This window comes from Nuphar pumila, chromosome 11 (genome assembly GCF_984573655.1).
Source record: "Nuphar pumila chromosome 11, dmNupPumi1.hap1.1, whole genome shotgun sequence".
Classification (NCBI taxonomy): domain Eukaryota; kingdom Viridiplantae; phylum Streptophyta; class Magnoliopsida; order Nymphaeales; family Nymphaeaceae; genus Nuphar; species Nuphar pumila.
In genome coordinates this window covers 32,211,767-32,238,228 of record NC_143259.1, presented here as the reverse complement: position 1 = coordinate 32,238,228, position 26,462 = coordinate 32,211,767, and the positions used below count along the sequence as shown (strand labels likewise).

General features: G+C 37.9%; 1 protein-coding gene across 1 annotated transcript; it reads right to left on the bottom strand.

Moving 5' to 3' along the window:
• Nucleotides 1-70: 70 nt before the first annotated feature.
• Nucleotides 71-25,450, bottom strand: LOC149822224 (VASCULAR-RELATED NAC-DOMAIN 6). Its single transcript, XM_089980754.1, has 5 exons — nucleotides 25,096-25,450; nucleotides 15,862-16,000; nucleotides 2,707-2,798; nucleotides 1,499-1,601; nucleotides 71-527 (listed from the first exon to the last, which is right to left on the bottom strand). The coding sequence occupies exons 1-5, from the start codon at nucleotides 25,411-25,413 to the stop codon at nucleotides 331-333; spliced, it is 849 nt and encodes a 282-aa protein (XP_089836880.1). The 5' UTR covers nucleotides 25,414-25,450; the 3' UTR covers nucleotides 71-330.
• Between the last annotated feature and the right edge of the window lie 1,012 nt (nucleotides 25,451-26,462).

Genomic DNA, 26,462 nt, shown 5'->3' with positions numbered 1-26,462 from the left:
ACTTCTGAAACATTTAATTATTCGCGATATTTTCCCTCACCAAAAGATCTCGATACCGAGATTTGAGAAGTTGCCAACAACATGAAATTAATTAAGCTCACATCTTTGATGCTTTTCTACATTAGTGCCGCTTTATAGCAAAAGCACTTGTATCAAAATCACGCCAATTGACTTGTCTTTCCCACCTATGCTTGTGCAAATCCAAGTGCCAAACTTCCAGGGGGCAATACCCAGTTCAAGTTCTACCAGAGAGCCAATGAACAGGTAAGCAACCATCAGCTTCCAAATCTAATACTCTGACCATAGAGCAGTAATTGGTAATGCTCATCATCACCCCATAAAATTCACAACTTTAGAACCTTGTTTCTTCTTGGCATTTACATGATTATCAACATTGGAGGAAGATGGAACTCCCTTAACATTAGGTTGCTTCTCTTTGGGTTCATCAACTGTGAAATCATCTTCCAGATCATCTCCACTGCCGAAAACAATCCTTCGTGCTTGTGTGCCATTTGCATCTCCATTTGCTGTCAACACATGGCAAGTTAAAATAACTACAGCATCTTTACCAGGAAAAGCAATTAAATTCAGAACAATGTAAGAACACAAGCATAGTACTGGCTCCTGCACAGTCAGTCAGGTCCGTCATCATTCACATACCTACACAAACCATGAGGCCAAAACAATCTGTTTACATTTTCGATCAAAGATTGCGTGGAAATTTATTTGTTCAAAAGATTTTAAAATCACCAAAAGTCGTAACATTGAGATTGAACAAATATCCAGATTTTTACAAGCATTGCTTCTTTGCGGATTTCAATAAACATAAATGATGAGAAAAAAAACTCTCTCAGTTTACCACTTTAAGGGCCCGTTTGTTGCATTCCCATTTAACAGAAGAGCCCTTCACGGGAAAGGGCACGGATTTCTAAAAAAATCCTGCAGTGCAGCCTTCCCATGAGAATGTTTTCATATGGAGGGAGGTATGGAAGGATTTGCACATGAAATGTGATAAGTGGTGGGAAACTGGGGCCCACTTTTACCAGCATGGCACTTTCCCACAATAATGATTTGATGTCTTTCACTTATGGTGGGAAAGGCAGCTCAGCAATTTCCCATCAAAATTGCATGAAACAAATTGGGCCTAACAGTTTAACCTTCTAGTCACCCTTTTTTCCTCCTGCCAGCAAGAACCAGGAAGACCTGGTAGCAGTGCAAAAGGTTGATCCTACAACAAAAGACTATTTCCAGCCATTACCAATATCACATTTCTTTAGTAGTTCCTCCTGACAGCCAGAAAGAAGGGCAACAGGAAATGAGAAAAAGAAAAGGAGACTGATCTTTTTATTCTCATCTCCTTAGCAAGAAGGTAGCATAGGAATCAGCACATGGGCAGAAATAAGCAATGAGAACACACGGTATATGGAGGAAAGGATAATCCTATTCATAAATAAGAAAAGCAATGACAAATTCCAAATTGAACAAATGTAGAACTCACATGTCTGATCTGTTTTTATCCACATATTGTCATTTTTGTTGTGCTTGTTTGGACAATCTTTAGCTAGATGAGTAAGGCCACCACACACTTTACAGCAACCACCCTACACAAAAGAAAAACAAGAAATCTGCATGTGTTTCAATGCACCCTGGTTGGCATATGCATAGAAACCATAAGAACATGGAAAAATAATCTCAGGTTTACACAATCAGACTTTCATCTGTTACTAAGACCCTGGCCAGCTTTGGAGAAAGAATAGATTTATTTAGATCACATTTCCAATGCCTGCCCAACAGATAGTGTGAAGAAATGTTCAAGCACAAAGGCAAACCACATTACCCTACAACTTCAAATTCAGCCAGTAATAAAAACTCATACTTCATATGCAATAAGCAACCAAGGGACCATCACATTGGAAAAGACATACCAACAAAGAAAAGTCTCGTTAGAGGATTAAAACCAGGGTTACCGGAAGCGCCATAGGACATGGGGGAAGCGCGAAACGTGGCACTTCTGAAACATGCTGGGAAGCACGCTTCCCATTTAGGGGAAGCTCACTTCCCCATTTTTTTCATTTTTTTTTTGTTTTTCATTTTTGTTTTTCTTTCTTTTTTCTCTTTTTTCGCTTCCCCCTCGCTTCCAAGACAATTCCTTGTTCGCTTCTAAGTTGTCCCGCACGCTTTCTAAAATTTTGGAAGTGCCTCGCTTCCTGCTTCCACTTCCCGAATCGCTTCCCCGACTGGCAACTCTGATTAAAACCTTAAGACCCAGCCATCAGCTTTCATGGATCAGACTATTTTTCCTAAGAAACATAGACTTCCCAAGTAGCAGTTACCATGATGCATCTTGGTTGCTGATTGTCGCATTAATAAGTGTACATCTCTCATCCAGCTTTAAGTAATTTTCGTATTGAGTTCCTCAAGCATCTTTATGACATCTCCTCAATCCCAGTACTTTGCATGGCTTTGCTGGTGTAGATAGTGAGATGTTTCACCAGCCAGTGTCCCATTAGGCATGTGATACTAGTTTACTTTGAAATACTGGATTTGATTCTAAAACTTGATGGAACTTTGACTCAGCATATGTGCAATGAAACTGATGTTGAAAAATATAAAGGATATGTTCCACATCTACATTTTTAGACAAGGAATTGACTAAATGGCAACTCAACATTTGAATGAAAATGCAAGGAATGGGAGAAATTATACCTTTGGGTAAATTCCATGCTTATTATCTGGACAGTTCTTACTCAAGTGACCTTGTGTTTTACAGATAAAGCACTCAGCAAATTTAGTTCCTCCTACATTCATAAAGCAGTGGTCATTTCATACTGAATAAATATCAAAGGAAAATGCAATCACAGAAAACACAATATACATATGTTTTTGTGTATGAAATAAGCAAAAGACAAGGATACAATGAAATGCAATAATATCTTGATTCTTTATCCCAACGTTTACATGGCAGGGAGTGAAAGACACATTTGATAAGGGAAGGAGGTGGGAAATTCGATTAATACTTTGGGGTAGCCCAGTTCTCTCTCCTCGAGCTTTCATTCAAGCCAAAATTGTACAAATGTTGCAACAACTAACTGCTACTTAAAAAGTGAACACCAAATCTTTCATAATTGCCCCACAAGTTTTAATGTGAGTTATTAGCACTTGAAAATATCATACTACTTGATCAACCTTTGTACCGTTCATGTAGTTAAATTAACAATATTAAGGCATTGACACATCATATAAATAGCTCATCAATTTTAATTCCCAATTCCCAACTGAGAAAGAAAAGCCTACCAACTCATGATAAACAGTATTCATATTCAACCTCCATCACAACATACCACAATGAATCTGTGCATTAATACATCATATGAATACTTCCTATAGTGACTAATTCCCAAATTCCAACTCAGGAAAAAAGGAACACTCATGATGAATATAATTCAAATCTGGAGCATGCTATGATGAATCTGATGTACAGATTTTAAGCCCAACTTTGCCAAATCAGAAACATCCAATCACATGATCTAAAATGACTTTATAAGCAACTTGTGCTTGAATCATGGGATTAACATCTATATATGTAAGGCCGACTAAAATCTTTCAATAAATAAACTAGCATATAGCTTAATCCTAGGGAGAGTGAAACATCTAAGGTTTATAAAGTCCTCCTGAACAGACACAAGCTTCTTTAAATATTGATGCGTCCTATAAAATGTGTAAACCATGAGTTTTAATCTTCTAGCATGCATTAATAGGTCATAGACATGTGAGCCGATCTCTTTTCTGTTTCCTTATCATTTAAGCAGCTTTCCTCTCTGTTCAGAGGCATTTTTGTGCATAGAATTGCATCATCGTGATATTAATATCAATACTAGTGTCACTCTTAGGGTGGCATGTTTATACATTTCACACAAAAGGGATTCGTGATGTACTGTAACATGCTAATAGGGCCTTTTGTTAATCTAGATAATAGAATCAAGGTGCTGCACCTTATCTTTGATGGAAGTTAAGGGTTATCGCCAGTAGGCCCAGTACTATTATTCTCGTCCTCTTTTCTCTCTTTGCAAGGGTTGATACCAGATTTACAAGGAGCATCTACTCTAAAAGGCTTTAAGACGAAAAAGTGAGGCCAAAGGTATTAAGTTTCGTATGAAGGGTTCAGCTTATGCACAGGAAAGTAGAGAGAGAGAGAGAGAGAGAGAGAGAGATGCACAATCGGCTGGGGCGGCACACACTATTGGGCTCGACCTCCAAACCCTAGGATATATAAAATAAGCAGGTATACAATGATCCTTGTAATATCAGTGATATTACAACGATGCCATTAATGAAGCCAATTTGACATGTGTTTCATTTAACATGTCATGTGTATGGATCTGGATCCAGATCCATACGCAGTGTATATTTTAACACCCTCCCTCAAGTTGTACGTGATTTTGGAGCATGTACAACTTGCTCTTCAATAGCCAAAATTGACGTCCTGTTAACCCCTTGGTAAACAGGTCTGCCACTTGATCTTCTGTTCGAACATGACGTAGTTCTATCTCCTTCATCTCGACTTTTTGCCGTATAAAATGTTGATCAATCTCAATGTGCTTCGTTCTGCTATGCTGAATAGGATTACATGCAATGTTGATTGCGCTTTGATTGTCACATAGAAGAAATGATCGAATAATTGTCTCCCCAAGATCACTCAATAAGTGTCTAAGCCATGTGACTTCTGCCGTCCCTGCAGCCATCGATCTGTATTCAGCCTCTGTACTCGATCGTGCCACTGCCTTTTGTTTTCTGCTGCTCCAGGACACTAAATTGTGTCCAATATATACACAATATCCAAAGACAGATCGTCGCTCATCTGGATCCCCTGCCCAATCTGCGTCTGTATAAGTGATGAGTTCATGTCCTCTATGCAGATTATCGTTCTTGCGATAAACAAGTCTGTCTCCTATAGTTCCTTTTAAATAGCGTAGAATGCGCTTCACAGCTTCCATATGACCCTCCGTTGGAGCATGCATAAACTGGGATACCTGATTCACAGCATAAACTATATCAGGTCTGGTAAAGGTCAAGTACTGTAACATCCCCACGAGACTTCTATACGTTGTAGGGTTGACACAAGGATGACCATCTTCAGAGCTCAGCCTTTGATGTAATACACTAGGAGTACTGACTGGTTTGCAATTCGTCATTCCGGCTCTTTCCAGAAGGTCAAGAGTGTATTTTTGTTGCATGAGTGTCAATGTGTCTTGTTGTCTGTCAACTTCCACACCAAGAAAGTACCTCAACTCCCCTAAATCTTTCATCTTGAAAATTTTCATTAAAAACTATTTCACGTCTTGCACATGATTATCTGAACTCCCAGTGATCACAATGTCATCAACATATATAAGAAGAAGTATAACAATGTCTGCCTTTTGGTAAATAAAGAGTGAGTGATCCAGAGAGCATCTTCTAAAACCATAACTCTGAATTTGCATAGAGAAACTTTCAAACCAGGAACGGGACGCCTGTTTCAACCCATACAGAGATTTCCTTAGTTTGCACACCCAGGCAGTAGGATCCTTCTCGGCATAACCAGGAGGTTGTTCCATATACACTTCTTCCTTTAAAGTTCCATGCAAAAATGCATTTTTAACATCCATCTGACTAAGGCTCCAACCTCGATCGACTGCTAGGGATATGATGACACGAATAGTACCCATTTTGACTACGGGACTAAAAGTTTCATCGTAATCTTCACCATATTGTTGTGTGAATCCTCGAGCAACAAGTCGTGCCTTATATCTGTCAATACTTCCTTCAGGCTTATACTTTGTTTTATAAACCCATTTTGAGCCAACTACATTCTTTCCTTCTGGCCGAGGGACTATTTCCCAAGTCTGACAGTCATGAAGAGCTTACATTTCTTCATTCATAGCTTCAGTCCAATGACGGGATTGAAGAGCTTGATTAAAACAAGTGGGTTCAGCCTGTTTTGTGAGCTGAGACATAAACAACTGGAAATCAAGGGAGAAGGTCTCATAACTCACCCATCGTTGAATAGGATGCTTAATGTGTGACGGCCTTTGAGCTGGATCAGTGGCGATGCTGCCCACATTCCTCGGCTCTATATTTTTGTCCCGTCTAGTGTATATCTGTCCAGAGAAACGTTCTACTGGGGGTGGCTCAACTGGAGACTCAACTGGAGATAATTCAACATGCATCTGTGGATCATGTAACTTCCTATTCAAGCCGAAGGAAGGACAATTTGTCTGACATGTTTCTCTTGTATTAGCAAAAAGATTTGCACTCATCCATGGATCATATACTTCTAATTCTCGAGATGGCAACGCTGCAGAGTCATTGACCTCAAAATTTCGTTCGTCAAAGACAACATTTCTGGAGGTCCTAATACGTTTTGTAGTAGGGTCATAGCATCAATAACCTTTGTATTCATCTGCATACCCAACAAATCTGCACTTGACAGCCTTGTCCTGAAACTTATTTCGCAGAGATGAATCAATATGTACATAACATACACAACCAAAAACACGCAGCTCATCATAAGTGGGATGTTGCCCAAATAAAGTATAATAGGGAGATTTTCGATCCAAAAGTGCCATAGGAAGACGATTTATGATATGAACGGATGTGTGAAAAACTTCTGTCCAGAAACTAACGGGCACATTGCTATCATGTAACATGCTCATCGCGCTCTCGACAATATGCTTGTGTTTTTTTTCTGTAACCCCATTTTGTTGAGGAGTATGAGGGCAAGAAACCTGTCGACTTATTTCTTTATCCCGAAGAAAGGCAATAAATCCGTTCGATGAATACTCTCCTCCACCATCACATTGTAAATGCACAATATCACAAGCAAACTTTGTTTTGACCATCGAATGGAATTCCCGAAATATTTGGAAAACTTCATGCTTGTGTTTTAAGAAATATATCCAAGTATAATGGGAATAAGAATCAATAAAGATAACATAGTAACGACTGCCAGAAAGAGAAGGAATAGGTGCGGGCCCCCAAACATCGGAACAAATAATCTCAAATGGCTTTGAAGCTCTTTTATTTATAATATGAAAAGGAAGAACATGGCTTTTGCACAGTTCGCATGAAGAACATTTATTATTATTATCAAAAAATGAACATAAACTAGACTCTGGAAGGAGACCATCAGATACAAGATTTTCAACGAAACCCCGACTACAATGTCCCAAACGACTATGCCAAATATCTGGCTTATTACAATGAGATGAATTAAAAACTTCCAATGAAGAGGAAAACAAAGACTCTGAAGGCGAAGACACTGAAGAATGCTTGGACGACTTTAACTGGAGGACTGGGACTGAAGGCGAAGGCGAAGACACTGAAGGAATCTCCTTGAAGACGTACATGTTTCCTTGTCGCTCCCCCTTAGCGAACGTCTCCTTCGTTCGTAGATCCTTAACATAAACAGAAGAGGGAGTAAATTCGACAGAAGAATTCATATCGTCAACAAGTTTAGCTACAGAAACAATGTTCTTTTTAATATTAGGAGCAAGAAGGACATTGGACAAGTGAGGACTTTGACATAGGGATATGTGCATTGCCAGTATGACTAATGGAGTGATAAGTTCCATCTCCCGTAACTATACTACCTTTTTCAAAATAAGGCAATAAGTGAGATAACTTACCTGCATTACCCGTAACATGTGTGGCGGCACCTGAATCAACATACCATTTGCCTTGTTCATTTTGCTTGATCGTCATCTGTGACAATGCTGACAACAAAAGTTGTTGCACATCTGTGGAAGAGGATGGCACTTTTGTGTCCACAGTAGTAGCTGATTTATTCTCAATTTTGTTTATTTTACCTCTATTCTGTAGATTGAACCAACAATCAGCTTTTACATGTCCTCTTTTGTTACATAAGAAACAAGTGGGCACTCTTCTCTGATTCCCTGTATTAAAACCCCCTGAAATATTAGGTGTAGGCAAGATACCACGTCATCCCTGCCCAAAACGTCCGCGACCTCTGCCGCCTTGATGCCCTCCATTCCCTCGTCCAAAACCTACAGAAGTGTCCATGGCCAAAACTGAATGAGGACGAGCTGATTCATTGCCTTCTGCCCGTTGTTTCATAATCATCTCATGCTGGAGAAGTTTCGCTTGAAGGTCGTCAAAAGTGGGCAAGTGAGGAAGGCATGATAAAGTTGTGGTAAACATGTCAAAATCAAGACCCAATCCATTGAGAAGTTGTTGAACTTTATCTTTATCTGCAATAGCACTTTCAATAACCGCCAATTGATCAGTAATACTCTTCAAGCGGCCTATGTATTCCATGACTGTCATGGAGCCTTTCTTCAAACTTTGAAATTCATTTTTTAAGTACATGACTCGGGCTTCTGATATCTGAGACAACTTACTCCACAGATCCGCCGCAGTGCAATCATCTGAAAGAGTAACCAACACTTCTTGAGAGAGTGTTGACATAATATAAGCAACCAAAGACTGATCCCGCTTCCTCCAAACTGTATACTCTGGATTCTTAATAGAAATGGTAATTGTGTCGCCCTTCTCATCCTTGGTTTCCTGCAAAATAAGCCGTGGTGGTATAGGAACTAAACCATCCAGATGTTCATCGAGATCCTGACTCCGTATAAAAGGAAGGATTTGCCTCTTCCAAGTCAAAAAATTAGAATGAGTAAGTTTTTCTGTAACGAGCTGACTCAAGAAATTTGCAGAGGGACCGGTTGACGATGAGTAATCCATATCAATGGGACAATGAATAAGCAAACAAAACGAATGGATAGAAACAAAGAGGTTGGAGATCACTTAATTAATCAGGAGAACTTCAACAAGACATGTACCTGTGCTACGAATATCTGGAAATAACTCTTTTTTTTTTTGCAGATTCAGAATCGAGATTGTAAACTGTTACAATCTGACTATAAGCGTTGCACAGGGGACACCAAAAAAATAATTTTTAGAACCAAAGAATGAATAAACACTGACAGACGTTAAGAGTGGAAATCAAAGATTGATGGCTGACAGTCGTCGATGGCTGCAGTCGTTGATGGCTGCAGTCGTTGATGACTGACAGTCGTTGAACAAGAATAATAAAAAAATTGCAGACGAACCTGTTTATGAGTAGCAAACGATGGGATATCACGTTAAGGAAAAAAAATTGCAGACGAACCTGTTTATGAGTAGCAAACGATGGGATATCATGTTAAGAATCGAGAATAAGGGACGAGTTAAGAGAATAAGAGACGAGTTGCATAGAAAGATTGGATTACTCAAAGAGGAGAATAAGAGACGAGTTAAGAGACGAACATGTTACCGGAGAGGAGAATAGAAAAGGAAGGAAGAGGAGCCAAATAAACCTGTTTCTTCATATCTCGCTGAACACGGCCTCCAATAGGATTCTGCAACCCTTGTGCTCTGATACCATATTAAGTTTCGTATGAAGGGTTCAGCTTATGCACAGGAAAGTAGAGAGAGAGAGATGCACAATCGGCTGGGGCGGCACACACTATTGGGCTCGACCTCCAAACCCTAGGATATATAAAATAAGCAGGTATACAATGATCCTTGTAATATCAGTGATATTACAAGGATGTCATTAATGAAGCCAATTTGACATGTGTTTCATTTAACATGTCATGTGTATGGATCTGGATCCAGATCCATAAGCAGTGTATATTTTAACAAAAGGTTCCATAAAAGGTTAGGAGTGGGATTCGGCAATGAAAAAGACAACCTCTTGACCTGCTCCAATTGACATTCATCAAGGTATGTAGAAATGTTAGAGATAGAAGGATAGATATAGTTAGCCCAGCATGTCTGTTCAGAGGCATTTTTGCCTTTTCAACCCTCTGGCATGTATCTGCTTCCATTAAGTTGTATGGGTTTATTGTTGTCCTCAAAATGTCATACTATGTCAAAATGGCCCCTTTTCACACGGTTAAAGCAAACATAACAACTTGGTGAGAAAAAGATCAAAGAGAAACAACTTTCTCTTTGACCACATGGTTCATATGTAAGTCGGATCATAGCCTCCGCCTAGGGAAGGGCTTCCCCACATTCTTTTCTCTCAGTGGGACCCTGTTAATAAATGCAAAAGGTATCTTTTGGATATGAGACACACCATTTTCTTTTACTTTTTTTCTACCAACATAAAACAATGATTCACACTAATAAATGCATGGTTAACTTTTTGCATGTAGGTCCCACCAAATTATTGAGTTCCTCACTTGAAATGAAACAAACACAAAAGAAATGGTTTCTTATGAAAACTATTTAACTATCATATGATTTCACTGTCCACACATGTCAAGATAGTACTGAAGTAGTATTGAAGGCCATTGTAGAGAAGAACGACGGGTGAGAAGGAAGAGAATTTTGTTTTTGGTTCTTTTATGATTGTCAAAACCAAGGTTGCCAAACTAGGAAGCGGGAAACAATACGGGAAGCGGAAGCGAGAAGCGAGGCATTTTAAAATGTATAGGAAGTGGGAAGCGAAGTATCGATTTGAAAGCGAAATAGGAATAAAAAATGAAGCAATATGGTAACTGAATAGGAATTGAACAAGCAAATAAAAACTAAAATAAAATTGATTATTCTTATATTTCACGATTTTTCAATAAAAGAGTTAAATTTTTGTTAAAATCTAACATGAGTGTATATCGTATATGTATTGTGTGTATCGTACAATACAACCTTGTATTGTATTGTATCGTACGATACAGGGTGTATCATATAATACACCTTCGGCGCACTTTAAAAAGGGTTGAATCATTTTGTTTTGGGGTTTTAAAAGATCTTTTGAGAGGTGACTTCCACATTTATTTAGAGGCTATGTCACATGGGCGCGGGTGCAGGGGTGCGGCACTTTCAAAAAACTTGGGTGCGGGGGATATATATATATATATATATATATATATATATATATATATAATTTTTAAATTTTAACAGTTAACAACATTAACACTAATGAATGTTCATGTAGAATGTACTAACTGTATGCATTAAATCGCTCGGCTGTTACGTCTTTGCTCCTTTTTCCATTTTGGCTAGAGCTAGAAGCTAGAAGCTATGGCATTCAGTGGCAGCAGCAACAACCACCATCTCTCTAGAGCTAGAAGCTACGAAGGCATTCAGTGTCATCCATTTTTGAAATTTTGTGTTAATTTTGGCTTTCACTAGATGCACCTAATGGATGTAGACACCGGGACTCTTAACTTTATGAAGCACGTTGTTGGGTGAATTTAATGCATACAGTTAGTACATTCAATTAGTGTAGCCTCTAAGAAGTTTCTTCCCAAGATAAAAGTAACTAAAAACCATGTAGAATTAATTCTTCTTTCATTTTCCATGAAACCCCTTTAAGTAACTATTAGTGGTAACGTCCTTATTTTTTTCATGATGCCTAGGAACATGTATCGGCTAGTATTTACCAACCAAACACAAGTTACAAGAAGCAAACAAATACTCCATCAATCAGCCATTTTTTTGTCCAAAAATTGGACACAAATGACCCTGGGTGCATTGACTGCACCCAAGGTCCGGGTGCCGCACACGCACACACGTCGCGTTGACGTGGGTGCGGCACCCGATTGGCCGAATCCCTGTGACATAGTTTAGAGGCCATTAGAGGGGTATCCACACATTCTAGGAGTCATGAGAGCAATTTGGGGGTCGAACTGTGCGCAAGGGAAAGGGTTTTTGCAGTTTGCACATGAGTGTATTTCCACCAATTTTCCACTAAGGAAGTGGGTTAAGGTAAAAAAAATATCTATATAAGTAAAATTACAAACTATGCTCCAAAAACTTCTGACTCAGGGGCTCACGCCCCCAAACCCCAACCTTACAGTCAGTAGGTGTTGACCCCTGCAGCCTCCCGCCAATTTACCTCAAAGTTGGATCCACGAAAATTAGGGATTTATATAAAGGTAGAAATCAGGCTCCACACTCCAACAAAGATGGTATCAGATGATCCGACACAACAATGGAGCACTTAATGCATGAAAATCAAGTGCAACTATTGCAATACTATTTTTGTTTATTTAATATGAAAGTATGAGTCATGTGGCATGTTCTTAATTGCAAGATATTTAATATTTTGCATTGTTCTTGTGAGATAATTGATGTTTGATGATGCCTTATGCAACTCATAGAGACATAAATGTTTCATATGTGATTTTACAGTTGTATTTTGTGCAATTCATCGTTGTTTCATGTGTTATGATTTTTTAGAATTTTTGTTATTTTTTCTAATTTCTTCATAATTTTTAGGAATTTTTTTAAAAAAATTATTAAAAAATTTATGATTTTTTACAAAATGTATCTTATTTTGGGCCCGACCGATACGAGTAACGATACGATACTTACAACCTTGGTAGTAGCTATTAAAAATTGGCACATCTGCCAAATAGACATCAAAAATGCCTTCCTGAATGGTGAGTTGAAGGAAGAAGTCTATATGGACCCATCACCTGGATATGAGGTTCCTTAAGGAAAAGTGATTCACTTAAGGAAAGCCCTATATAGTCTTAAACATGCTTCTTAAAGCCTGGTATAATAGATTTAGTTATATTATGATTAAGCTTGATTATAAATCATGTTATACGATACTGTCTTATTTGTTAAGAAGACTAATGAAGGTATTGTCATTTTACTCCTTTATGTTGATAATATGATCATTACTAGAGGAAACAAACAGTATTAATTAAATTAAAAATGTTCTTAAACAGAATTTTGAAATTACTGATCTAGGGTTTCTTAGATTCTTTTTGGGGGTTTGAAGTAGCTTATTCCCTTCGTGGTTATTTATTGACTCAATCCAAGTTTGCTACTAAGATTATTGACAGGTTTGGAATTACTGATGAAAAGAGGGTGGACACTCTTAAAGCAATTAATGCAAAGATGAAAATACATGGCACACACCTGGATGACCCCACTCCCTATCGTCAGCTGATTGGGGCTCTTACCTATTTAACTATCACCCGATCTTAAATTTCTCATGCAATGCATACAGTAAGCCAGTTTCAGCTGTAATACCCGACAATTTTTTAGAGATTTTGTTCGGATATAAATATCTAAGGTAATGAATATTTTTGATAACCTATTTTGTAATTTTTGAATACACGGATGCAACTGCATCGAAATTTCGAGAACGCAAGTGATTTCATAAAAAACAGAGCTCGTATGCTCGCAAAACATGCCCGACAACCCCAAGGGCAAAATCATAATTTTTAAGATCAATTTTATAAGTTTCGAACACATTGCTGCATTCGTATCGAAATTTTAAGAAAGGCAATCTTGATTTTGTTGAAATTTGAGTTGTAATGCATTCAGAACATGCTCGACAAGTTCTAAGGGTAAAATGGTTATTTTATAAATACCGCAGGAATTTGTATAGTCAAAAGGTCATACCCGTCCAGCCACCTCTTCATTGAGACCATGATTTAATGTCTATATATATATATATATATATATATATATATATATATATATATATATATATATATATATATATATATATATGTATTGAGCTTAGTTACATTAACTAAGTAAACTTAGTTAATATAACTAATTGGTGACCAATCCAGTTCAGCCAACTGAACTTACAGGGCCTTAGACTTTGGGTTGGATCACCATATATCCAACCCAAGGCCCATATTATCCTAACAATGCCCACTCTTTTCATACCATAGTATTTTTATTATTACAAGTGTTGAACTAAGTTCAAACACTTGGTGTTGTCATTTGGCAACACCAAAGGGCTCAGCCCCTAATTTGAAACTCATTCTCACCTCTCCCTACTCTCTTCCCTCCTTCACTCTCTCCCTCTTCTCCTCTTCAGCCCTTCCTCTTCCTCTTAAACCACCATTTGCTGGTGGCTAACCCAGCCACCATCCTCTTTCTTCTCTCATATCACCACCACCATTCCTTTTGCAGGTGGCTGCAACCACTACACTATACTCAGACATCTCAAAATGTGAAACAAAGCACTATCCAATAGATATATACCTATGTAACATAGGTGAGGGTGCGGCGATGCAGCACTTTAAAAAAACCTAGGTACGGGAAGGGTATATATATATATATATATATATATATATATATATATATATATATATTTGAACAGTTTTAAGTTAGCTAATGAAATAAAAATAATTATGATATCATCAATTCATCATGCATAAATTCATGCAATAAATCAAATTAACAATCTACAATTGCTATTCCTCATCAATAAAAAATAACACCACAATTAAATCAACCTAAATATATTATGGCTACGGTAAGTGAATTAAGAAAACAAAAAACACAAAACAATCAAACAAGTCAAGCAGAAAAGAAGTAAATTATACTAATAAAAAAAAACAATGCATAATTGCATACCAAAAGTAAATCATAAACAATGTTATACCTAGGTTTGATTTTGGTGAACCCAAACCAGGGTTCACCAGTATACCTGGGTTTGATTCTGGTGAACCCTTGCCTGGGTTCTATCTCTGGTGAACCCAGGTCTAGGTTCACCAGAGCCAAACCAAGCAAGCATGGGTTCTGGGTTCGGCACCAAAGCTAAACCCAAGCATGAATTCGATTCTGGTGAACCCAAGCATGTGGTCACCAGAGGCTCAGAGTCGAACCCAGACCTGTTGGGTTTGGCTTTGGGCCTCTGGTGAACCTAAGCCTAAGTTCACCAGAGTCGAACCCAACACGCCTGGGTTCGGTTATGTTGAACCCAGGCTTGGGTTTAGCAACAGGCCTGGGTTCAGTTCTGGTGAACCCAAGTCTGGGTTCACCAAAGGTTTGACCCTTGCACCAACAAGGGGAGGAGGATGAAGGAAGAGAATGAAGAAGAAGAGAGGATGAGGAAGAAGAAAGAGAGGAGGCGGAAGAAGAGAGAGAAAGAGGTACTTGTGGTCATCGTCGTCGTCGCCACCGTCGGAAGAGGGGAGGAGTCAGAGATGGGGAGGAGGAGTCAGGAATAAGGAAGACGACTCAGGCATGAGGAGGAGTCGGGGAGGGGGGCGCACTCGTACCCTAATACCCCCAACCCCAAACTTTTTCTTTTTTTTGGACTAAAATGGACTCTGTCAAAATTGACCAAGTCCATTTTGGACAAACGTAATCCTAGGTGCGGGTTTACAACCAGAATTGTTTGATCTCAATTGGTGTGGCAAATTTTCATATTTGCCACACTGGATGCCACACCCACATCACATCGTGTCGATGCGAGTGCGGTGGCTTCTAATGAGAGTAAGTGTGACATAGATATATACCTATATTATGTGTACATATATATACATATAAATATGTATATATATATTTTGTTTTTACTCTTGTAATAGGCAATACCAAGGTTGCCAGACTAGGAAGCAAGAAGCGATGCATTTTAAAATACATAGGAAGCGGGGAGCGAGGAATAAAAAAAGCAATATAAAATTTGAATTGGAATCGAAATGAACGCAAATAAAAACTAAAATAAAAGTGATTGTTCTTAAATTTCATGATTTTTTAGTGTAAGAATTAAATTTTTAACAAAATCTAAAAATTATGAGTGCCAATTTAAAGAAATCACATGAAAGTGAGTGAGAAGCGTGAGAGGAAACACACAAACACATAAAAAACATGAAAAGTACAGTGAGAGAACATAGCATTACTTATGGCATAACAAATGTTCAATGAAAATTCTTCTGAATGTCAAACTGCTAACATATGCAGAGCTGATAACAACTGTTGACAAAAGAAAGTGATCAACATTCAAAGTTCAAACCCTTCCGCTTAGTTGTGGGAAAAAGAAGATAAACCTAAATAAAAACCATGCGCATATTAGACAACGCAATGCATTCATATTATGATCAGGGTGAACAATACCATCTTGAAGAGGTTGAGGACATTTGGAAAGGGAATGTCCAACTTCACCACAATTATAGCATTTCTTCTTTTCTTGATCTCCATAATTGCTTGGGCAATTCTTAAGACTGTGACCTCTCCGCCGGCAAAGCAAACAGATCTGAAACATTCGAACCACAAAGCATATCCTATGAGTGACAAATAAAGTGACATTGCAAGTCATGCAAAACATAAGCAGTGTTGAGGATCAAATTGACAGAAGGTGGTGTCATAAAATAAATGTAATAACTAACAAAATACAAAACAACAATACCAATTGTTATCAAAATGTTAAATAGGGATTATGTTCATGCTCACGCATACATGTGCGTAAAGCCTACCAAGAATTTCATTGCAAGAGCCAATAAAAAAAGTTCCACACTTCTCTGTTTTCTTCTATTGTCATTTCCCATAGTGTGATTCCCCATAGTGTGCCTCACTCAAGGATGCTAAAGACCTGATACTTGCCATGTTGATCTGGATGAGAGATAAGAAATAGGCCATAGATGTGCAGGTCATGGTTAGAGCGGGTAAATGAACTCAGTCACTTTAATCTAGACCACTTTGCTTTCTCCAAGCTCATTTAGGCATGTAAAAATAATCTGCACAAACCGAAGTGCATGCCTATTTCCGAGTTTGTTATGCTTTAACCAATGAAATCTCAAAAAAGGGGCAGCTTGGGCTCATTCACTAACTTAGCAAATCAATTGTTTATCATACTTTAATAATAACAGCAAATGCAGTGTAGCCCAGATGATTGGGGCATGTAACTTTGATAATCAGGTTAAGTTTTCAAATCTTCTCATTTCCCATTCCCTTTAAAATTAACTAATAATGTCAATATTCAAAAATCATATAATTTTTTTAATAGAAAAGGCATGGCTCAAGTTTGTGGTGACTCACACTAGGGCTTTGTCGGAAACCCAAACCCAAGCCCTAAAGGTGTGGCCTCACTATAAAGGTCAAATTTTAAGCTGAAAGTAGTGCCCTTGTTCTTTAAGAGAGAGTTTATGAACACTTTGTCCTTCACCAACCATCATGCTTGTGCTAACCATAAAATACCACATTTCTTGGTAAGAGGAAGGGGAATGACATTGCAGTTGCTAACAATAAATTGGAGGAAAAGGTGACATTGCAGACCCCAAGATTTTTAGTCATTCAAGTTATATCGAGATATATCTTTAATTGTTTCATGTATGTTGAGGACATTTTTGTACAAGTAAAAATACTTTAATATAAAAAGACATGAACCCTAATCTGATGGGATGTCCTCTCTTTCTTAGAGGCCAATCTATCTCTCTTTCTCTATTGCATTCATTGCACACATTTATGGTATCAGGGGCAAGTATAAGACCTCAAATCAACCAAGGCTGCTGAAAAACATCCTCTTCTCCAAGATAAGTTGCTATTCATCTTCATCTCCTTTTTCGTTATTCTTCATTATTCTCTTCCTTCTTTGTCTCTCTATTTTTCTTTCATCCAACATAGCTTTCATTCATCCTTGTTTCTTCCAAATCAAACCTATTTTAATCTAGTTCAAATTCTTTGAATATCGTTTATTTATCCTTTCTTAAAAAAAAAGGAAATCATCCCTATTTAAAAAAAAGTGATAAAAATATAGTAAAAAAAAGGAGGAAGGACATGATCAGATCTAGTTAAAAAAAAGTGAAACCAGATTATATTCCCAAAAAAAGGTTGAGAAGGGGATGACATCATCACTAGATTCACTACAGATATGCTCCTTTGAAGGCGAGTTTCGGATTCTTGTTTTTCATTCCCTTTTACTTTTCTATGCTTCTCTTCCTTTATCACTATTAGCTTCTATTTCCTATATTTCTTTATTTTCCTTAAACAAACTCCATATTCTGTTTTTGTTTATTCAAATTAAGAATCAGATCAGATTACTTGATTAATTTGGGTATTTGCATTGTTTTTTTCTTTGAACCCGTTTTTTTCTTTTCTTTGTGAATATGCTCTTTGAATCCCAATATGCAGCATTATTAGTATTGTATCGCATGGTATGATATGATACATTGTATCATAGTATTGGTGGGTGATTCAATACGACACAACACCCATGTCATATTTGGTACGATTATCATACCAATAGGATATGACTCGTACAATACATGGGTGTATCATACCATATTGTACGATACACCCTGTATCATACGAGTCAACCCTGTTTTTTTCTTAATATTTTCCCATGCCAAAAAAGTGACGATTGGCCACTTATGGGGGCCATTTTTTTGCCTTAAAAGGTTATTTTAACACTGTTTTTGTGCGTTCTCCTTCTCCAAACTTTATTTATAAGCCTTTTAAAAGCTACATCCAAAATAAGGAAGATGGGCTTTTCACTATGAGCCTCAATGCTTACAAGGTATAGTATTTATAGACACAATAAACCTCAATGATGGGGATATACAGTCAAATATTAAATGTTGATTATGTGGAAGCATGAAATATCAACCATATTAGGGCAAATTTAGATGGATCTTCCTGCCATATCATGAAGATTTGCCAAGATGAGTTCGATCTTTATCAAATCTTTAACCAAACCTCCATGGTCCTCAAAATCTACAACCATGAAACAATCGGCTCTCTTTTAGAGATATTACAAGTTTAGGGAACAATGTCTTTACCTCCCCAATTTGATGTAACTCTCAACTAATTCCCTCACTAGATGTTACAATATTAGGGAAGAATTAAGTTTACCTCCCCAATTTGACATACATCTCAACTAATTCTCTCATTGCCAAAATCCCAATAATGCTATAACAATGCAAACTACTTTCACCATTATATTTTCAGTTTAAGCAAGCACCATGATGGCAAACACACCTGAAAGATGCATTGGAATTTGAGGGATTGGATGTGAGATAGCTTATATCAGAAACTCCTCTCTTTTCACCCTGCCTACCATGGTAAAAACTTTTTTGATGTCAACAAGAAACCCCAGATATTCTCTATAATGTTAATGAGAAACTATTTTACCAAATTACTCCTCAATAGTGAAGAAAATGCCTATCAAACTGTAAGAAAAAAAAAATGGCCGACTTGATATCAGCTAACCCCAACATGATATCCATTTGTTTGATTGATGTAATCATTCTACACTTGAATTTGCTTAGAATTTTGATTACGTGATAAGTACTTGATAACCCACAAGCATGTAATAGGAAGAAGCAGTAGAACATTGTTTGACTTGAGCTAGAGTAGTTCTCAATATATCTTTTACGGATAAAAGAACACCTCAGTGATGAACCAGTTGTGTTACTTAACAATCTGGATGTTTGAAAATGGTTTGTGGAGGCAATTCAGCTACTTTTCCCAAGAAAAATGCTGTGAAGAACATGAACTACAATGGTTGGTTTTTCCACATTCTTAACTTCCTTCTTAGAGGAACATGTAACTCTAAAATGTAATTGGTTTGAGATGGGACTAAAGTTGTCAAAAACACGGTTTACGGGTTTTTGCTCCATTTTCTTCCTTAAGCAATGATAAATTAAACGCAAGCTAGATCTTGGCTCTAGATGACTTGAATTTGTCAATTCCAGATGGTCAACATCACTTTGTTTTTTGTTTGTGCAGAGAAACAGGGTAGTTCTTCATATTGACATTTCTAGAGAAATAGACCACCCATCAGATAAAATTCTGGAAACCTTGTTGCCAAGCCAAACATTGGACTTTCATTCTTGTATGTTTGTCATTATGGTAAGCAAATTAGAATGCCATTTAAAAACTAATAGATTGACTAATAAGCTATGTAGTCAAAAGCACTAGGTGGTGACTAGTCGGTGGACCCCTAAAAAGACTAGGCGGTACCTTAATAAAAAAATATTAAAAAATATAAAAAAATATGCAAATAGTAACAAACATGTATGCAACATAAAATCAAGCAACAATAAGCAATAGACCAAAAAAAATATGCCAAACATTACAAAACCTGCTCAAATATAAAAAACAATTGGATAAGCAAATCAAACAACTACAAATATCAACAAATGCCAAATAATTTAAAAAACAATCTAAATTCTTAAGATAAAGTGATAAAACTAATAGCAAACATGTATCCAACATAAAATTAATCAACAATAAATCCACGAAACATAAGATATTGCTATGGTCAAGCATAGTAAACATGTTATATTACAAAACCTGCCCAAATATTATTAAGACTAACAGCAGAGATGTATCCAATATAAAATTAATCAACAAATGCACAAAGTACAAAATACCACTATCATGAAGCATAATAAACCTGTTATATTACAAAACCTGCCCAAAAATTAAGAAGAATTTAATAAACAAGCAAACAATTGCCAATATCAACAAAAGCTATGCAATTTAAACATAATCTGAATTCTTAACACACACACACAAAAAAACAAAAGAATCTTTTTTGTTCTAACATTAAAAGATGGAGAAGATGAGCATGACAAAAAGGTGGCACCACATTCAATTCATAAAATGATGTCATAATTATTGCACTTCAGATAGTACCTGCGAAAATTAAAATGATGCAACAAAAGTCATCTGCAAGCAAAAAAGATATTTGATAATGTATGAACTACTAACAACAAAATTTTCCATAACAAGTATAATATGACAGAGCCACTGAAAGAATAAATTCAGTACATGGACAATCCATGTATAAAAAATTCAAAATATTAAACTGTCATTTACAGCAAAAAGGAAAACTGGTTGCAGAGATGGAGAGAGAAGAAGAAGAAGAAGAGGAGGTAGAGGAAGGGGGAGAGAAAGAAAGAGAGACAGACTGACAGAGAGAGAAGAAGAAGAAGAAGAAGAGGTGGAGAAAGGGGGAGAGAGAAAGAGAGACAGAGACAGAGATAAGAAGAACAGGCGGAGGAAGGGGGAGAGAGAAATAGAGACAAAGACAAACTTACGGAGAGAGAAGAAGAGGTGAAGGAAGGGGGAGAGAGAAGAAGAAGAGGTGAAGGGAGGGGGAGAAGAAGAGGCGAAGGAAGGGGGAGAGAAGAAGAAGAGGCGGGGGAAGGGAGAGAGAGAAAAAGAGAGAGAAGAAGAAGAAGAATAGGAAGAAGAGATGGAGGAAGGGTGAGAGAAGAAGAGGCAGAGGAAGGGGGAGAGAGAAAGAGAGATAGAGAGAGAAGAAGAAGCAGAGGAAGGGGAGAGAGAAGAAGAAGAGGCGAAGGCATACATAGAGCAACGGCAGCGAGCGAGGGCAACAACGGAGAGCGAGGGCTCAAGCCTGTGAGAGCGACAAAGAGAGAGAGGGAGAGAGAGAGAGAGAAAGGTTTATAACCCCCCCCCACCCTTTTATCGTAGAATAAAAAAATTAAATGTAACTACCCTCGCGCCTAGGCAAGGGCAATTTAAGCATCGACTAGGCACCTAGTCAGGAAAGTCAGTACCCCTATTGGGGTAAACTAGGAATCATACTGATTCCTAGTTTTTTTACGACTAGGAGCTAGGTGCCTAGTCAACGCCTTTGACTACATAGCTAATAAGCCTTTTGATTTGATTGACTTTCACACTTGGCGACCAACCTCTATTGATCCCTATTCTAGACATAGGTATTTCTTATCCGTCATTGAGGATCACCCTAATAGTCACATTCATTTTTTAATGAATTCAAAGAACGAGGCCTTTTCAAATTTCAAAGATTTTCATAAAATGGTGGAAACACAATTTGATGCAAAAATCAAAGTCCGAACAAATAATGGGATAAAATATGTAAATAAGAATTTTTAGAGAACCTAAGAAACCAGGAAGTTATTCATCACACGTGTGAAGGACACGCTATTGAATAAATCATCTTTCAAGCAAAACACTCAAAGATCAATCACCCTTGGAGATATTGAAAGGGAGAACTCGCCTTTGAATATTGGGTTCAAAATCACACTTGGTCACTTGCACGGCTACACTTGCTATATTTTTTGTTTCCCCATAAGCTCGAAAAGCTCATTAGAAAAGCTATTAAGTGTATTTTCTTGGGGTAGTCCTCTACCAAGAAGTATAAATTTTATAAATGCCACCTTTAAGGGAAGTACTATGGCCATTTGGCATTGCGAACATTGCCAAATTTAGGTCAATATGTAATATCTTCTTGATGAAACTTTTAGAAAACAAGGAGAAATATTTCACCCATGAAAATTATGGTAATAGTGTTAACAATACTGGAAACGAACAAGTAGTTGACAACCTTCCTATTGCCTCAACACCAATAGCCACAGCAGACATCATGTCATATCTCTCATCCTACCCGAAAAAATCAATATTTTGTCAACCTATGAGAACTAAGGCACTTACCATGTATAGAGGTGGCTCGTTTTGAAAAAATGATTTTTTGGTCCCAACAAAAAATATGTGCTAGACTTAAGGAAATGCCTATTTAAGTCAATTATAAACTAGATTCTAATAAGAGAGAATACTAATCATAGAAAATGGTAGATGTCAAACATTGGTTGGAAAATTAATCTACCCAATGATAACAAGGTCCCACATGACATCTCGTAAGCTTGGTAAGTCAATTCATGTTTTCCCCTCAAGAACCACATATCAATGCCAAGAACAAAATATTAAGGTACATCAAAGTTTATACTTCAAGATATTTCGATGATGATTGGCAAGGAGTTCATCATATAGATGACATATGATTGGATATTGCACCTTTACACGGGATCATCCCCTGCTTGTGAACTCGATTTTGACTTAAGTCACTCATCCATGGAATGGAGCTTCAAATCTCTACACCCATAAAGATATACAACGATAACCAAGTAGTGATCAATATAGCAGCAAATCTAATCTTTTATTGAAGAACCAGGCACATCGAAACTTCCTATCATTATCTTAGAGTAGTGGTTCTGTCTAGGGAGATCTATGCACCATATACCAACAGTGAAGACCAACTGGGAAGAATTTTCGCAAAGGCCATTATAAGTTCCATCAAGCTTTATCCAAGCTGGGTTCTGTTACATTCACAAACCAACTTGAGGAGGAGAGTTGAAGATTGTGAGTATTGTGAAGATTCAGCTATAGATTTGTTGAAGGCACAGCACCTGTGAGCAAAACCTCCTTATATTGCAAGAACAAACATCCATCTAAATTTGTCTTCATATGGGAGATTATTTTGATAAGCTATTTAATGGAAGTCATGCTCAGGATCTTGGAGACTTGTACATTCCTTTTCATGAGATGAATCGTGACTTCATGGGCAAGATTCAAAAGAAAGAAATTGCAGAGGCTTTGAAGAAAATGAAATCAAGAAGGGCAGTTGGCCCAGATGGTATACCTATCGAGGCTTGGAAATGCTTGGGAGAGAAAGATTTAGAATGGTTGACAAATCTTTTTAACAAGATTTGGCGGACAAATAAGATGCCTAATGAGTGGAGGAAGAGTACTTTGGTGCCTCTATATAAGAATAAGGGTGATATACAAGATTGCACAAACTATCGTGGTATAAAACTCATGAGTCATACTATGAAACTTTGGGAGAGGGTGATTGAGTCTAGGTTGAGGAAGGTTGTCATGATATCGGAGAATCAATTTGGTTTTATGCCTGGAAGATCAATTATGGAAGCTATACATCTTCTTAGACAACTTATTGAGAGAAATAGAGAGAGGAACAAAGATTTGCATATGGTTTTTATTGATTTGGAGAAGGCATACGATAGAGTACCTAGGAACGTTTTCTGGTGGACAATGATGAAGAAAGGTGTTTCTCTCAAGTACATTAGTATAATTAAGGATATGTATGAAGGAGTAGTAACCAATATCCACACTTGTGGAGGGGTGACAACCAATTTTCCTATAACGGTTGGGTTACATCAAGGATCTACTTTAAGCCCTTTCCTATTTGCTATAGTGATGGATGAGCTTACGAGATCAATTCAAGAAAATGTGTCGTGGTGTATGTTGTTTGCTGATGATATTGTTTTGATTGATGAGTCTAGAGTTGGGGTTAATGCTAAGTTAGAATTATGGACACAGACATTGGAAGCAAGAGGTTTTAAGTTGAGTAAGAGTAAGACAGAATATATAAAATGTCGGTTTAGTAAGCAACGAAGTAGTGATGGGAGTGTAGTGAAGCTTGGTGAGCAAGAAATACTGGTGGATGATTGTTTCAAATATTTGGGATCTATCATTCAAAAGTATGGAGAAATTGATGGAGATGTAAATCATAGGATAAAGGTTGGGTAGATGAAATAGAAAAGTGCAACTGGAGTGTTGTGCAATCGTAGAATGCCATTGCGGTTGAAGGGAAAGTTTTATACGACGACTATTAGGCCCGCTTTACTATATGGTACAGAATGTTGGGCTGCCAAGAGACATCATATTCAAAAAATGAGTGTAGCTGAGATGCGTATGCTTAGATGGATGTGTGGAAATACAATAAAAGATAAGATTCGGAACGAGGAGATACGTAAGAAGGTAGGTGTTGCACCCATTGAAAATAAGATAAGAGAGAATCGTTTACGGTGGTTTGGACATATTCGGCGAAGGCCTAATGATGCTCCAATTAGAAGGATGGAGAAATGGGAAAATATATTAGTTAAAAGAGGTCGGGGTAGGCCTAGGAAGACTTGGATGGAGATGATAGGAAAGGATATGAAGGCTTTGAACCTCACTGAGGACATGGCATTGGATAGAAATGATTGGAGGAGAAGGATTCATGTGGAAGACCCAGAATGATTTTCTTTGTTGGTTCATATCGCCGACCCCAATTGTTTTGGGATGAAGGCGTAGTCGTGTTCGGCATGTATACCTACCTAATGTCATCCTTGGGACCTATTATTGCCTATAGATACCAGGCCTTTCGCAGGAAAGGGAATCATAATGAAAACTCATCTTCCCCTTGGGAGTCAAACCATGTAAATTGCATCTCTCTCATTTTACCCTTGTCTTATTCACTTATGATGCACGCTAGCATCGCCTGCGGGTACAGTCCCTTGCGGATTGCTTCTTTCTTTCTTCATTTTTTTGATATTTCCACATCAATCAGCCACAAGATAGCAATCAACTAAATCAATGACACATGATCAAAATAATGTCCAAATAATTCGTTTTCATGGGAATCAAATTGTGATATGAGCAACAGATGATCGGAATTTCAGTATAAACAACTCAGGTTTCCAAGTGCGGAGACGATAACCACGAAAGGAGGTGCAAAGGAAAAAACAAGAATATGAAGGTTCCGATGAATGAGCTGAGAAAATAGCCGCAGTAAGACACCTTATTCTTTTCCCAAACGGCTTTAGTGGGGCAGTTCATGGCAATGTGGTCATGGCCTTTGCAGATGAAGCAGCTCTCCCCGGGCTTCATGCCGGGAACCCTGAGTGGGTGCTTCCGCAGGCCGTTGGATTGTCTCTTGAACTTCGTCAGCCGTCCATCTTTAGCTGATTCCATCTTCCTCCTCTTGTCATTCTTCTTCTTCTTCTCGTCTTTGGAAGTGGTGGAGAAAAAAGAGGATCGGGGTTTCTGCTGCGGTGTTTCTCCTCCATGCTCCTCGCTGAAGCGCTTGCGTGCCAACCTCTGCCTCTTGCTTACCATATCTCTCTCTCTCTCTCTCTCTCTCTCTCTGCGTGTGTGTGACAAAGGTAAGCAAGAGGTTTTCTTAAGTCATAACCTGGAGGCTCATTTGGCTAAGGTTTGCACAGAGACTTAACACTAGGGTAATTGACGTGCGCAGCACTGTAAGAGCTAAGGATTATATTTTATAGCGTCGCGCGGGACAAAAAGCCTAAAAATAAACGTGAAACGCGGCGGACGTGGTCTGCAGCGTCCATATTTGTATGATATTTTAGTTTCACCCACACCCTGTTAAAAAAAGAACGGGAACGAGAGGAACAGAGTTAAAAAAAATAATGCCTCGATGGGCGCATCCCTCTCTACTCGACTCTCTCTCTCTCCTGTGCAGCAGCGGCAAAAGCAGGTTATATGTTCCTCCAGCATGTTCTCGGGTCTCAATGAGCGTCAGGTATGTAAGCACAGGTGGCTCATCTCCCCGTGTGTGTCGGCATCACTTTGCAAACACTTAAGTATCATTTCCTACCATTAGTGCCATAAAACGATGTTTTGAGTAAAGGACAAAAATATCCTCTAGCTAGAAAGGGTTAAAATCAACATCATTTTCGCCCTAAGGAGTAAACTATTCTGCTTTAACTGGAGCTCCTCGCAATATGTCGCCCTAAATGTTCTGGATCACCCTTTGATGACGCACCATCTGCTGTAACAAGAGCTCCCTTTGACAATGCAGCCTTTGATGTTGTCTGCTGTCGCGGGAGCACCCTTTGCCGTCATCTGTTGTCATCGAAGCACCTCTTTATTGTTGTCTGTTGTCGTCAGAACACTCCTTTTTATCGTCTACTGCTATCGGAGCATAGTCAAAGCATTGTTACCACCATCGGCTGCATCTATCTTCAAAGTGTTTCTCCTCCACTGTCGGATTAGCAAAACTTGTATCCTTTCGGTGAGTTTTGTCTAAGGATTCATTATGTAAACAAATTGATTTATAAATCTGAATGTTAAATCTTACAACTTGTTGTACTATTCATGCTAAATAACACATATTTTCACACTGAAACAAATCAATTTGTACC

Coding starts and splice junctions, on each gene's coding strand:
- LOC149822224 (XM_089980754.1), bottom strand. CDS start 25,413: ATGGTAAGCAAGAGGCAGAGGTTGGCACGCAAGCGCTTCAGCGAGGAG. Junction 16,001..25,095: donor CCGTTTGGGAAAAGAATAAG/GTGTCTTACTGC, acceptor CGAATGTTTCAG/ATCTGTTTGCTTTGCCGGCG. Junction 1,602..2,706: donor AGCATGGAATTTACCCAAAG/GTATAATTTCTC, acceptor TCTTTTGTGTAG/GGTGGTTGCTGTAAAGTGTG.